General features: G+C 32.8%; 2 protein-coding genes across 3 annotated transcripts; one reads left to right on the top strand and one right to left on the bottom strand.

Moving 5' to 3' along the window:
- The first annotated feature begins 314 nt into the window (after positions 1-314).
- LOC139498655 (palmitoyltransferase ZDHHC22-like) lies at positions 315-3,614 on the top strand. Its single transcript, XM_071287150.1, has 2 exons — positions 315-431; positions 2,498-3,614. The coding sequence occupies exon 2, from the start codon at positions 2,508-2,510 to the stop codon at positions 3,594-3,596; it is 1,089 nt and encodes a 362-aa protein (XP_071143251.1). The 5' UTR covers positions 315-431; positions 2,498-2,507; the 3' UTR covers positions 3,597-3,614.
- Positions 3,615-5,485: 1,871 nt separating this feature from the next.
- On the bottom strand, positions 5,486-14,120 carry LOC139498654 (cholecystokinin receptor-like). Of its 2 annotated transcripts, none has more exons than XM_071287149.1 (2): positions 13,981-14,120; positions 5,486-7,049 (listed from the first exon to the last, which is right to left on the bottom strand). In XM_071287149.1, exon 2 carries the CDS (start codon positions 7,039-7,041, stop codon positions 5,881-5,883), a length of 1,161 nt encoding a protein of 386 aa, XP_071143250.1. In that variant the 5' UTR covers positions 7,042-7,049; positions 13,981-14,120; the 3' UTR covers positions 5,486-5,880. The 2 variants fall into 2 exon arrangements, with proteins under 2 accessions (XP_071143250.1, XP_071143249.1); XM_071287148.1 differs by having other exon boundaries at positions 13,969-14,108.
- Positions 14,121-16,639: the final 2,519 nt, after the last annotated feature.

Raw genomic sequence — 16,639 nt, 5'->3', positions numbered from 1 at the left:
AAACTGGAAACAAACTTTTTTTCCAAAAAAAAACCATAGCCCCCCCCCCCCCCCCCCCAGAAAATCAAATGGTTGCTGCCTTACTTCTAAATAGAAGTGGATGACTTTGGCTTTTTATGGGCATAAAATTTAACCATCACCAAACTTTATAAGCTACTAATGACCGTAACCCTTTTGTTTTAATCCAGAGGCTAATATTTAAAAAAAAAACCACACAAGTTGTCTTGTAAGGTTCATTCAGGGACTAATATACACATTTTATGTTCCGGGATCACATTATAAATTTATAACATTGATTTAGTCCAGGCAGGTATGCATTGTTTACCTGGTAGTGAAGGAATATAAATATAAATAGAACTGATCACTGAAACGTTTTAACGAGTCATGTCCGAACATTTCAAAAGAAAGCTTTATTTTGAACTGATTTGTATGTAAGTATTATAACGTAAAGTAGCTTAAACTTGTTATTGTTATACCTCCTCAGGACACTGGACACACACACTTTTAATGATCAATATTAAAATCCAATATACTATTTATATATATACATAAAGTCTGATATAGCTTCCTTTAAATTGCTAGCGAGCCGATCTGGCTATGACAAGTCACGTTTGGTGTCTTTCAAACAAGCTTAAATGATCTTAAATTAGCACGTACCCCCTTTTATTATGTTCCTTCTGGGACTACTATACTGTTTACATATTATAACCCTGGTTTCCTGTTATCAATAATTTAACATTTTTTTTCGGCTTATTTTGCGATTTTTTAGCCGGCGATCGTAATTTACTATCTATGTAAAGTCGGGGGCTGAGTCATTTTTAAAAGACCAACTATATGTCCCCATTCAAATTTATTGATCTTCAAATAAAAAAGGTTGGTTTTAACCGCGGACCACTGGATACGCCACTGAAAGTTGCACATTGATTATACACAAGAGCAGTATTAAAAGGGTTATTTCCGTACAACTGCTTGTAAGAAACTTCTATTTCACGTGTTTTTCTAATTTGAACTATTTATTTACCATGTTCAAACTAGTGATGCAATTTTATACGTTTAACAATTGGAAAAGACTCTATTTTACTTCCCATTCATCCATGCTCAGACCCCAACCCCCTTTTTACAGGATACACTGGTTGAGAAAAAAAGTTAAGATACAAGGATTATATATGCATTTAATGTGTTTCCTCCTCACTTTGATAAAACCTTATGTTATTTTCACTAATGTATCCAAATAAATCAAAGTTCATGGCAATTAAAGTGAATTATGTTGTTAAAGAATGGCACATTATGATAACCATGCACCCCCTTTTTCGATACACTATATGGACAATTTGGATTCTGGTTTTGTCTTCTTGTAGTGCTGCTAATTGTGGGACACTCCAGCAAGCAGCAATTAAAAAAAAATCCCAAAATTTAAACAAATTTCCCAAGTATATCCAAGCATCTTATCTTCGTATTTTACAGGTTTTTTTTTTAATATGAATATCGTGTTAGAGCTATTTTCCAAATGCTTGTAGTTTAAATGTTTGGTTAGCTTGCTTGCTTTGTTTGCATTGGTGTTTGCCCAAGCATTGTAATTAAGTTTGACATCTGCAATCAATGCATGGATATATTCGGGCTTCAGCTTTTTTACATTATACTTTTGATGATAAGTATTCTGTATTCAAGCTAAAGCTCTGCCTATCTGTTATTGTTCAGAGTTTATATGACAATAGATATTTGAATTAATCGCAGATGTCAATCATAGTTAAAACGCTTGAGCAAACATTTAAACCAACAAAGAAAACATGCCAACCAAACTTTTAAGCCACACACATCAGAAAAATATAGCTCTAATTTGTAACCAATTAAAAATCGTTTCAATTTCAAATATTGCCACCAAAACGTGAATGACGAACGTGCTGTTTCCACACTAGATTTCAATGTTTTGTAAGCAGTCTTCGCATTGTTTTTATTCCTAAAATATATGAAAAAAAGACAAGATTTAATTCCAAAAATGAGAAGATTTTCCACCAGAGAACGAATGACGTAAATGCTATAACTAAGGGTCCTCATACGACCTTTAATGAGCAAAATCCATACTAAATAGCAAGCAATAAAGTCCTCGATATGATAAACGTAAAACAATCCAAACCCGAAAACTAACGTTCTGATTGATGCAGAAAACAAAAATAACAAAAGTATTTGATATAAAGCAACTAACGACAACCACTGAATTATAGGAGTTTGACTTACTTACAAACAATGCAGCGGAGTTTAACATGTTTGCGCACCCTAACCTATAGGAAAGCTGGTGTAACAGCAAAAAACAGTCCATTCACTTGCGAATAAACGCAAGTGGATAAGTGGGATCTGATTTTAATCAGAATGAGAAAAACATTAAAATACACTATTAAAATCAATTGACCATTATCGACATTATCGCTAAAAATGCTTTAATTTTCAATATTCTTGACGATCAAATTTTAAATATGTTTATCGTTATTTTCCCTTGCAGACCTTGACAAATGGCGACAGTAAGAATAAATATTGACAAACACGAGGAACAATCAGATAAAGCATGGAACGACATGACGCTCATGGAAAAATGGCGCCATCGATACAACGACAAAGAACGCTCAATTCAATCTGCAAACGCAGCAAAACAATATGCTCGCCTCACATTTGCGTTCCAGTCAACTACACAGCTTTACGTGTTTTTGTGTGTTATCATCCCAAGACTTTTTGATGATTTTGATGAATGGACTCGATATTGGTTGAAAGTTTTTACAGTTTTTGTCTGTGTCGAATGGTTTATGAATTATTTTTGTACGATATTTTATAGTACGAATATAACTAAGACACGTGACAACCCCTCAATTGAAACAAAAGAAAGATGGAATAATCCACCAGAATATTTCGAGTCATTTCTTGCAGACGGAGCACGTTCAAATGGTCATGCTCCACAATTTAGGAACTGTCCACGCGATGATGGTGGAATTTCATGGAATTACTGCCAGGATTGTGAAATACACATACCTCCACGGGCCTATCACTGTAATATATGTAGAACTTGCATTCTGAAACGTGACCACCATTGCTATTTTGTGGGAACTTGTATAGGATTTAGAAATCAACGATACTTCTACGTATTATCATTTTATTCAATAATTATAGGAGCAGTTGCATTTTACTTTACATGGATTTATTTAGAAACTTTTTATTGGCCAGTAGCATATTCATGGACGAATTATTTACCGCCGATTGCAGTATATCGTTGGATTCTTGGATCCGAGGATTTAAATTTCCACCTAGTTTTGTTAATAGTTCATTTATACATTGAGTTTATATGTGGACTACTCGGTATAGTCTACTGTACTGCTCAGACCGTTCTTGTGTTCAAAGGAATAACGATGTTCGAATTCGCCAAACAGGTCAAGGTTAAGTGCAATAATAGTGTAAATCAAAACTTCCGGTCTGTGTTCGGGGACTTCTGGGCTTTGAATTTCATATTTCCAATGACTATTTTATTTAAACAAAGAGACGATGGATATAAATGGGAAGGTGTTAAAATAAATCACAATTCAAATTATAAGAAAAAGGTGTACAACTACTAATTAAATGTTAAATGATAATACTTGTTTTAAACTTTATATTTTATCAAACTGGGAACATGTATTTCCACCGCTCTCCCCTGTAGCTACGCCGGCTTCTTATTCTTATTTTGAACACAATTATTTCCTGCAGTTTGTGTGGTAGAATGTTAGTTTTCATCCTGTCTTGGGAAGTATTATTTATTTCCAAATCTATCCAAGCAGGATTCGTATTTCCAAAATCTCCCGGTTCCTTAGAAAATCAAATGGTTGCCTCCTTATAATACTGCGGTTATTCTTTGATTCGGTATTGTTGGTAATTATTTCTTCTGTGCTTGTGGTGTACTATCTACCAAATCGTTATTATTTATATTGTTTTATCTGTTATGCATATATTTGAAGATATTTTGATTTAATGAAATTTTGTTGGTCCAGTGATCGATATTGAAATTTGTTGTGATTCCCGAAAAACAGGTTGTTCACCATCAAATGTGGAGACCACGTGGTTGTCTTGTGTCTTATCTTCATATTATATGTTCTTTAATAGTAAGACAATGGAAAATTATACGCTATTGACATATCTTTCATAGTGTTTGTTTAATTTATTCACATCTCGATTAATCAGAATATTCTTTGGTTTGCCACAGTGCACAGCCACATTTCCATATTTGAAGACTGTAACTAGGGTTCTCTTTTAGAAAAGAAAGGATATGTGAGTATCCATTTATGTAAAATAACAGAACATGTTCGGCAAAACACAAAAATCAAAGGAACAGCGCCTGTATTGCTTTTCTTCATCACAAATTCATAGTGAATCCTTCAACACAGAGCGAAAACATTCACACCTCGCGTTTAATATGGCTCCTATCACCGGATTAAAAGTTTAAACTGACGACCATACCACAACTGGTTTAAATACTTAGATGTCGAATAAATTCTTCCTAGATATACTTACCTTGATTAAAATGTGCGCCTCGTCTACAAAAGACGTATCAGTGACGCTCGAAAAAAAAAACACCATAAAGAGGCCAATTAAGTGTGAAAGCTCTTAATCCTAAATGCAGGGTAATGGCGAGGAAGCAGAAATTACATGTATCATTTATTTTTATATTTAACTCGGCCCAATGGTTGCATTCATGACTCCGCACACGAATCAGGTGCAAAAAACTCGAACACCGATTCCATAGCAGTGAATTGTTCATCCTTGAAAAGAGAAATGGGATTGGATCTTCTTTTATTGAGCGGTTTATTGGTGCTTTCAGCTGCTTCAGTAAATCATATTTTCGGCCTTCATGTTTTTCGAACTTTATTAATGCAGATGGATTCAAATGCAAGAATACTTGCTTTGAATGGAAACTGTTTTGGATAAAATGTTGCCGTGTTGGTCTGTTTTGCTGGATATGAATTAATCAAAACACTCTTTTATAGATAGAAAAAAATGTCATTTAAGGTCAATAAATCTATAAAGAGTCGATTGATTACTTAAGCAGTTCGGCCATTTTTTTCATTGTATTATATTGGGGTTTATTAGACAGATGATTGTTCGGCCTTCTTTTACTTTTACTAATCAAGATTGAGGTAAACTAACCCTGAACATAGCATTGAACCAAACCAATACATTATCCTAACACAATACCTTTACCGGACACCTAACCTAGAACAAACTTTATATATCTTACCATAAACATGCCATTTATTGCTGTTAAATATAAAAAAGAAGATGTGGCATGATTGTCAATGAGACTAATCTCCATAAGAGACCAAATGACACAGAAAGTAACAACTATAGGCGACCGAACGACAATGAGCGAAGCCCATACCGCATAGTAAGCCATAAAAGGCCCCGAAATGATTCAGTCACAGTCTGAAATAAATTACAAATAAAAAAACAACATTTTGTTTAATAAAAACGCTTTTATAGCATAAATGTATTTAATAAAAAAAAAAAAAGATAATGCTTCTATTTAAAAAAGAAATTTCTATGTAACAATGAATGAAGGCAGTGTTTTGGAAATATAGTGATGAATGGATATTGTTACTTCTTTAATAGTATCTCCAGGCCTACATGAATACACGAAGAAAATTCAAACGGATTAAGAATTGTGTTCGATTGTCATCGGTCCTTCCGGTGAAATATCTTCTGCAACATCGAAATTGTCTCGCCTAGTTCATACACAAACAGTCTTGTCAGTTTGCATGTAATGAACTGATAAACTTGATCATCGAATTTGCTGCCATTATGTGTGTCTTTGGTAAAAAGACGTTTAACCGTAATTTAAAAATGCATACAACGCACAAAATAGGAATTCTAAAATGATAATTCTTTTTCCCTCCTTGTACACAAGTATAATCTTAAACGTGAGTAAAATTTCTTACATTCCGTTCTGAATCTATTGTCAAGGAAGCAATACACAACTGGATTTGATGCATTGTTCAAGAAATACCCACGTAGTAATACTCCCATAAATTGTCCGAGTACACGATCCATTGCTCTGTAGGCCTTTGGATTTAGCACTTTTATCAAAATGATAAAATTATATGGTAAATAACCCAAATAAGACACTGCTGTTGCAACTAGAAACATGAGCGTTATACGTTTAGATCGATCTAACACAAACTTTTTGTGTTTTTGGTTGTTTTGCTTTGTAATTTTTCGGTCTATTGTAGAGATCTTGACACGCATATCCGTGTTCACACTCGATTCGTCGTCATTAACACACGCTCCATTCTCATGACTAGATGATCGTGATAGTCCGTTTGATGGTTTTTGTTTAAAAATTTGAGCTGATTTTCTGAACACCATTTGCTTGTACATAACTCTTCCAACATGGACATAAGCGATTACACAAATTATGAAAATGGTGGTACTTATTAACAAGAAGAGACCACTGTATGCCCAAAAGTACGAACTTCCCTTAAATGTGGCAAGCACTGTACAATCGCTACCGACAAGTATTGAGCCGGTTTTCTTAGCAGCTGGTCCATAGAACACAAAACTAGGCGCTGACAAAACCAAAGCAACAACTATTGTTATTACGCAGGCTTTCATTGCACACTTTTCGTCCATTTGCTGTTTGAATGGCGTACAAACTTTACGGTGCCGCTCAAGGGCAATAACTCCAAGCAAAAGTCCAGATCCCATACTTACAAAATGATTTAAAAATCGGAATATTTTACATGGCGCAACTGCTTGAAACGTATAACTATATCGGAGATCAAAAATTTCAAATGGTATCCCGAGGCAGCAGGCGAGTAAGTCCACAACTGATAACCAGAGGACGAATGTCCTGTGATTTGAAACTTTATACCGAAAATAATAAACAATAAGAGCATGTCCATTTCCAATGGTTCCAACCACTGATAGTAAGACGAGATACGAGACAACTAAAATGTCCTCTTTTAAAAACTGTTTGTATTCAAGTTCTTCTAGGGTCCATGTCTGATTGTCGGTTTGATTTGTAATAGCCATATTGAAATCTGAAATAAAAAATAAAATATGTTAAAACCAATCTAACTATTAATGCAGTGAACGGCCATTCATATTTTCATAATGGTCAAGTTATGATAACTTTTAGTAGCACACGGAGAGCTGTTGTGATTGACAAGGATCGAATTTCAAGTTTAAACAGTATGGCAAAGCACTGCATATATGACCTTCAGTCAATTCTTTTTGTGCAATACAAAACATATCAGTTTATGATCAAACTAAACATCACATCGCTATAAATCGTACCAGACAGAGTCTTAACCATGTATAATAGACTACTAGTATTTTCATATTACTGACTTTTAATTCAGCAGTATATTATGTTTCGACTTTTTATCGACATTATGGTAGGACAATCTGATTCTCGGTCACTTTTTCGTGTAAAGAAAACATAAACTGTTGCAAATTTTCCTCTAAATTGCACCGCTTAAAAGCATGTTTACTTTTGATCGTTTATACAGAGCAACACAATGGCACAATGTAGATTACCAAGCTAAAAAAATAAATGTTTGTATCATACAATTATATATAACAAAACAGAAGCTTTAATTAGATGTAGAAAAATACAATTAAATAGCAGTAAAGTCGTTGTGAGTCCTGGAAAGTAATGTGACATACAGGAATGATCTATTGAACTTTAGTCTCATTTAAAATTCGTTCTCTACTTACTAAGCGTTATTTAGCCAAACTTGTATGTCCCTTGAGTGATATATCTATTTGGTGCGCTAAAAGCTCATTGTGCACTTATTTGAACAAATTTAGAAACAGGAAGAAAAGTGTATACGAGGCAAGTTTCCGGTCTAGAATAAGTTTAAAGCCAGACACAGGGAAACATCATTTAATTATTGAATGCCCAAATAATTCCTGATTTTAAATATGTTATTTAATGTATAAAAAAGAAGGTGTGGTATGATTGCCAATAAGACAACTCTTCACAAGAAACCAAATGACACAGAAACTAACAACCAAATTATCGTTATTAAACTTAAAATGTCCTCAAATATAAATGTACAGATCTTTCATAATACTGCTAGTCGAATTGGTAATGCACAGCCACCGGACACAACAGTTAGATAGAGATACTCATGTACTTCCTGTTATATTTGTTGTTTATACGATTTAAAGAGTTGTACAAGTTTAATAATTTAAAGAGTTATACCAGTTAAAAAAATTAAAAAGTTATATCAGTTTCATATTTTATAGAATTATACTAGTAAAGTAATCTAAAAGCTAAATTATATAAGGATACCCGTTTGTTTAAGTTTTTCAGAGAGAAAAGCGAGACTCGTTGGACGGTTTCTTTTGTTTCGTTGAACGTACACATACATTCTATATTTTCCGACATAATAAATATAGTGTGTATATTCTGCTATTACATACGATTTGTGTTCATAATATTCATTCTAAAGCAATGTCTATGATTTCTGGATAATTCGACATATTTATTTTTAAAAGCGGACCGCAAAGAGGACACCCAATTGCATAAAACCAACCCGTGTTGTACCCCAGAACAACGTAGTGTGTAATTTCCGATCTATAAGATAAATGAAGGATGCCCCTATATTGCAACCCTAATGATCGTAAAACGAGACTGGATGTCATACGTCCAAGATGTCAACTTGAATAGCCACTTATGATAATGAGAATAAATGTAAATCTTAACGCAGGGTTAAGAATGATGACTACATTGGGCGCCATATTTGCATTTTTTAAAATGAATTGTAAGCTGAATTTTTAAAAGAACAAATAAAAGATAACATAAATGGTAAAAACTTCGAAAATGACAAACAATTGATAGACAAGAACCTTACAAGAGACCCTTGAAACGTGGACAGAGACCGATATTTTGCCTGATTTTGTTATGCTAATTTCCCGCCATTATTTTCTTTCTTTTGGCTTTTGTATTTGTTAATAAAACTTTATCACGATATTATATCTCTATTATTTGGGACACACGACAAAATAAACTAGATCAGTCTATAGTTGTTATGAGTTATTAAACGAAACATAAAGGAAGCCTTTTATGATGAGAAATAGTCTATTCTGTTTTTGAAGTTGCTGACCGTAATAGTATTTAATTATTATGCGCAAATTTTTTATGTTGCATTTATATCAAATGAATGTACGTATGTAATACTACAGAACTGCTTTTACCGGAAAGACCTATTAAAAGGAGAAATATTTGAATTTGTCATAAACAAGTCACTCCGGAAGAAGGTTTCCGAGTGCAAATCAAGTTTTAGCTATCCATCTTAATTGCTTACATGATAATTCTCCCTATATAAACGCATATCTATACCGTTCTTAAAAATATAAGACAAGGTTGCTTGATACGGGACTTCTAACAGTCATGTACACAATTCAATGATTGTCAAGGGTTAGACACATTGAAGACCACCCACAAGCCTCACTCTTATATTAACATTGTTCAAAAAGAGCATGTTGCAATGGTGCATTACAAATGTCAACTTGTAATTTAAATAAATAATCATTTCACCTTTTTGAATGTACATCTATTAATCTAATTATTATTTTTTAAAGTGTGGTATCAGTTTGGAAGTTTCTAAAGCCAGGTTGTCAATACCAAAAAGATCTGTCCAAGACACACAAAAAAAGTTTAACATCCAACGTCAACTTGTGCAAAAATTGAACAGACGTTGAGGATGGACATTTACCTTGTGAAATATGAATGTAGCATAGGGTGAAAATAAATTGACAGTGGAACATAGGCCAGGACATTTAAGTGACAACTACATACCATATGAACATAAGCCGGGTCATTCTAGTGGATTCCACACATAAAAAAGAAGATGTGGTACGATTGTCAATGAGACAACTCTACACAAGAGACCAAATGTCATAGAAATTAACATATATAGGTCGCCGTACAGCCTTCAACAATGAGCAAAGTCCATACCGCATAGTCAGCTATAAAAAGCCCCAATAGTCTACCATATAAAAACATAAGTCATTGCTTTTTCCAAACATCTGACCATAGGTCGGAACAGTCTGATGGCAGCAACATAGTCTACCATATGAAAACATTAGATATTGTTTTGTCCAAATTTCTGAACATAGGTCGGAGCATTCTAGTAGAAACTACAAAGTCTACCATATGAAAACACTAGACATTGCTTTATCAAACTTCCGAATATAGGTCGGGACATTCTAGTGGTAGCAACATAGTCTACCATATGGAAACATTAGATATTGTTTTGTAAACATTTCTGAACATAGGCCGGGGCATTCCAGTAGAATATAGCCTACCATATGAAAACATTAGTTATTGCTTTGTCCAAACCTCTGAACATAGGCCTGGACATTCTAGTGGAAGCTACATACCATATCATATGAAAATAGGAGTCTGCATTTTCGAAACCTCTTTTTTGTCGACTGAAACAGAGGCAGATGATACAAAGATTGCAATGACAAAAACATAAGACTAAGAAGCACGGACGGCAATACCATGAACAAATTAAAAAAACTTACGAAAGACCAGATAAATCTACAAAATACTGCATTGAAAACTTCAAAATTGACAGAAATACGCGAGAGATTAAATCGGTTAAATATGTGTTCATGAGTTACCGAACGATACAACTTCTTACTCGCCCTTCAGTACAATATATATGCAGAATTATAAGAAGAACAACCTTTTTGGTAATATCGAAATTCTTAAAAAAAAAATGAAAATCTTAATTTTAGTTTTTATTCCTTGACCTTGATACATACTGCAAAGATAAACGTAAACACTCAGTGACACACATCTGTCCATATCGCAAAGTTTGCAATTAAATAAGGAACTTCCTTTACGATAATTTGAATAGATTTACTAAGTTCTTATGATCAAAAGCGCGTCGTAGTTCTTTTCAGTCAGTTTTTCGAAAAAGAAAAATTTAAAATAATCAGTCCTTCATATAATTTTGACATTTTCTCTATATCTACTTTAAAGGGTACATGGATGTACAGGAAGCTACTTTTATCACTAAAGATTCATTCTAAGTATACTTAATATAAGTTGGAGGATATATATTAATGTAAGATTTCCTGTAGAAGTGTAATCTCCGAAAAACATCCACCCTTCTTCAAACTTTGTACTGTATTCTCAATTTTAGATTTTACAAAGTTAAACTATGCTCGCGTTAATTTAAGTTGAATATATTTATCCTAGATTAAAATATACTTTAAATTTGTAGGAAGTTTTAAACTTATTTCTTGTAATCAATTTATGGTAATGTGTAGTTCGGCTGTAACATCTGTTACGGTTACCGATAGGTGATTTTTGTCGACGCTAGGGAATTAAAAATGATCGGATTAAAAGGGGGAGGGGGTAGTGAGTCCATCTGAACTTGAATAGAAAAATGAAAAGATCAATCTATATTTTTGAAGATTTATCCTATATGTATTCAAATCAGTTATTTTTTGTTGTTGTTTATTTTCTGTATTAATTTGTCACAGTTATATTATTTTCCTTTTTAATATGACAATAAAATTAAGAATTACGAACTGAGTTCATCCTTAAGTTTTGATAGGATTAATGTTGTTCTGTCTTTAGGTTTAGGTTTTGCTATTTGATGACTATTTTTGTCATTGACAGCCCTTTTAGCCGGTATCGTTTTATTTTCGCGGATGATATTAGAGATACTTCAAGTTTGATAATTATACAAGAGAATAATCCTGGCGCCCCAAAGTCGTAAAAAGATCGTTCGCAGAAATAATTTGGTTCACGGTATACATGTATGTCCATGAATATTGATTGTCTCTTTGAAAGAAATGTGACGTTCCATGACTTTTTTTGATTTTGTAATGAAATGCAGCATAGTGTTATTTTTTTGAACACGGAAAGACAAATCTTTGAATACATGTTACATTAATAGCTTACTTCGACTGCTGAGCATCTTAAACTTTATCAGATTGATATGTGTTCATGCTCGTAATAAACCGCTAAAAGTTTTGTGGTATATATAATGTTTTGTATATATAGACAACAATAAAAGTATACATGTATGTATAAACTTGGCCTTTGTTATGTTTTTGGCAAGTCTTCAATAAAAATCTGAATCAGTGTGTAGCTTTGAAAGGAAACCGCGAGATATACGTATGACCCTGTATGAAACTTATCATATATGCGAAGGAAACAAACGGAACACAATGATCGTTTTATGCAAATGACAGGTCGTAAACAAAATTATTTTGATATTAGATACACCGAAAGGAAAAATAGCAATACAGTTTGGTTTGTTTTGTTTTGTTTTAAGTTTAGCAAAACCCTCAAAATTTAATTTTAAGAAACATGTAAAACCAAAAGTGTTTTGGGAATGATAACTTCTTCTGGTGGAAAAGAAAGCATATTGTGTAAAAATTTATTAAAATAATCAAAACTTACATAAAAACAAACTACTCCAGAACTTATATCAAAATAAGAAGGTTTGGTTTAATTACCAATGAGAAAACTCTCCATCAGAGACCAACTGACGTAGAAGTTAACAACCATAGGTCACCTACGTCTTGCAACAATAAGCATAACCCACATACTGCTTACTAAGCTATAACAGGACCCGAAATGACAAATGTCAAACAATGCATACAAGAAACTTAACTAATTGACTGATTTATGTCTATGAACGAAAAACAAATATGATTTACAGCAATAAACGACATCCACTAGTACTGAATTACTGGCTTCTGACTTGGGACTTGTACATACAGAAAGTGGTTGGGTTACTTGTTGGTGTCTAACCCTCACCCTAACCTAAGATTACTCCTGATCTAAATTAAGTTTCTGCTGGACTATGTCATGTTTGTGTTGATTAGTCAATTCCTCTTTTGGCTGTTACATTTTGTGGGGTGATATTTGTTTTTGTCATTTCGTAATTTTTTCTTTAGTATTCGATGCATTTTGTTATTTGACTTGAGATATAAAAAAAATTGTCACCAAAGGCATTTTATTACTATTAAGCATATACACCTATATATCAATAAGAAAATCCGTTTCAAAATAACATATTAGTCATGGAGTGTACATGCACTTTACTTTTAAACTTTAAGGTAGATGTTTAATTCTAGCGCCAATGCCCATGGAGAAAAAGATGCAGACAGCAATTCTCATAAATGAAGAACAAAACAAAATGACATCATCCGAAACTAATGTCAACTTAACTTTGATTTTTAGATTTAATTTAGTTCTTGTATAAATGTAAAGATGGAAATTGTGAGTATCATTAAAAAAAACTTTACAAACACAGGTCTTCTTATTTTTATAAACAAATAACGATTTATTTGAATTATTGACCAATAAAAAATCTATGAAGGATAAAAAAAATAACTTGATTCAAATAGTTTGGTGGCGGGGGGGGGGGGGGGGGGGTGGGGGGGTCAAAATTGCTGCAAGTTTTGTTTAATTGACATCGATTTTTTTATTTATCCTTATTGGTCAATCAATTTTTCCCAAATTAAGTTAAGAGGGGATAGGGGTCAGTGAAAAACTAAATGAATTAAAGTTTTGTTTATCCTACATTGAACTTTTGATGTCGTCCCTTAATATATAGTACTATAATACTGATTTAATTCATAAAATTGTCACCAAAGGCATTGTATTACTATTAAGCATTTACACCTCTGTATGAATTCGAAATAACATATTATTGTACACATATAAACGTTTGTTGCAAACTGTTCAACAGAAAACCAATGCACATATAAATATAATAAGATTTCTGTCCTCAGTTCTAATGCGGACTGTTTAAAAAAGAATACAATATCTAATACCATGATGATGCATTATAAAACCGAATATAACGTAATAAATAACCTTAAAAATTGGTAGCCTACTAGGTGAATGTAAACATATTTACAATATGTTGATATCATGTTAATATAAACAAAATATATAAATAACATATTACTTACATTTTTCTTTACCTTGATTTGTCAATTTGCCGAAAGCATGTCAGGAAAGATGTCAATTTCACATAATAACAAACAACTCAAAATTTGAATTCAATATAAAAACCGAAAATCAGCTATTAGAAGCAGGCACACTGTACAAATCCCCAAAAAAATCAACAACAAAAAAATAAACTGTATCAGTCTGTACTCAGGCTGATAAAATTTACGTTGTGAGAAAATGACGCCTTTTTCCATAAGTCACGTGACACTTGAAAATGACATTTATATAAATCATAATAAGTTCCTTCGATGTATAGCCACTATATATACACGTTAACTGCTTTTTGATAGCAACATATTTACATATTTATTTATTAATGCATGGTACGCCTATATTGGTCAAGCAATGATATACACATTTTAGGAATATTTTATTTATTTTGTGCATGGTACATGTACGCCTATATTGGTCAAGCAATAATATACACATTTTAGGAATACTTTATTTATTTTGTGCATGGTACGCCTATATTGGTCAAGCAATGATATACACATTTTAGGAATAATTTATATTGGTACTAGTCGGTACTTCGGTACAGATGAAGGTTCGAAGATACTGTTTTACTTTATTTGTTGCTTTATTGTTGTTTAATCATTATATGCCATCAAACCATTAAAATACAAACGTGCAAAAAAAGCAAATTATTTCATAATCAGCGATAATATCAGAATTAGCGCAAATTCCATACTAGACTCATAGGCGAACGTTCGAACACTAAGTTGTGACCTTTAGTTACTTTGTTTAACTTTGTTAATTTTATTATTTTGTGCTCTTTCATAAGGTACGATAAGTTTAAAAAAACAATATGATGAATTAGTCCATGCAACTGTTTCCAATCAGTTTGGAGTCATGTTTTTTTTTATCCATTTGATCAATATTCTTGCACAATTAAAAGTATGAACACAATTTTTGATTGCCATTTCGGATTTAAAACATTTGATGTGATCGCCGTCTTCAGACACACAAGGTTCATCAAATCGACACTTCGTTGACATATATTTGTATTGTTCAAACAGAAATCCATCTAATAACCACAAGACGAGACTTTTTTCTCAAATGAATAAGAAAAACCCCGTGTAAATGTCAATGTTTTTGGTCAGTTGTATTTATGTCGTCTGTGGACCAAAAGTTTGATTGATAAGTTAATTAATTTTACAAGGAAACAATAAGATAAAATATTAAAACTGGGCGTTATATTTAGTGAATGATGTCTGTTTCTCAAAGAATTTGATTCATACTTTTAATATCAGGAAATGAATTTTAGTAACCTTTACCTGTATCTTTAACAAAATATGAAAAAGATTGGATAATGAAAATTAGAAACTTTTAAAGTTTGTTTTGTAAATTGTGTAAACTGTCGATTTTGTTTTGCAAATTCTGTTAACTGTCGATTTTGTTACAAAAAAAACAAAAACGAACAAAAAATAATGTTGTAAACAGCTTAAACGGCTAGGGAGCTCTGATTTTCAATGTGTCAATCATCATTGAAATTCAATGATTACCTTCTAGACGAAGAATATCGTTTCTTTTGACTGTTACTTCTTTGGTATACCGTCGATATAGAGTAAACCTGGCACATATAAATCCCCCTCCTGTTCCAATTTATAATCATCCTCCCCAGCAGAATTTTTATCTAGGTTAATAAGTTCAAATACAAGTAGAAATCACAATTCGTCACCTATACAAGGCCTGACTAATTGCATGTTTTAAACTTGAAAATATTAAGGTCAATATTAGGCCATCTCTTAGGATTATCACAAATGGAGACAAGTACGGAAAATAGCAATCCTCCATCAAGACCTCATATCCGGCCAGCTTCTTGTCAGATACATATATACATCTTTTATCCCCTTTCATCATCAAGTGCGTAGTCATTGTGATGATCTACAGACACTGTTTCATCTTCAATAAACACTTTTTTTAATTAAAGTTACTAAAGGCCAATGACGCTTATGCATGCAAGCCAAGTTGGTCTACGTTGATAGAACATGCGTCAATAAGTATTGCACAGCCCAATGAAAACTAATATATAGATAACACATAACTGAGAGGGTGATAGAGCAGATTGTTACCCCGAGAAAACATTGTCAACTGCGGCGAAGCCAAGGTTGACAATGCTTTTTCAAGGGGTACCAATCTGCTCTATCATCCTCTCAGCTATGTGTTATTTAATTTATTATACTGAATGTCCTAACATTATTGTCTTTTACAAGTTTTATTTTAAAAGTATTTTCTATGACATCACGTACATAACAACGTTACGGGTATTAGAAAAAAAAGTCAGTGCCCCTCAGTATTGTGACGTTACCATGGACCTTTGACGTTCTACACAATCAACAAGATTTATGTGTAGAAGCCATAAATGTCCCTTTGGCAGCAAGAGGGTTAAGCAAGATGTTTCATTTTTTTTTCATTTTAACAGTCAAATAATAAAATCTGACGTAAAACTTAGAACTCAATCATTGTATTTAATTACTTGATGCAAATTCAATTCATTGTCTTTTAAATCATCGATTTCTGATTGGTTTCGACGAGAGGGAAACATTAAAAAAAAATGTCAACCGCTCAGCCATGTGATAGAGTAAATTAACACCCTCGTATTAGCCAATCAAAATATAGCATTTGAACGTG

This window comes from Mytilus edulis, chromosome 12 (genome assembly GCF_963676685.1).
Source record: "Mytilus edulis chromosome 12, xbMytEdul2.2, whole genome shotgun sequence".
Classification (NCBI taxonomy): Eukaryota; Metazoa; Mollusca; class Bivalvia; order Mytilida; family Mytilidae; genus Mytilus; species Mytilus edulis.
The sequence above is the reverse complement of the archived record's forward strand: the minus strand, read 5'-3'. Positions and strand labels throughout refer to the sequence as shown.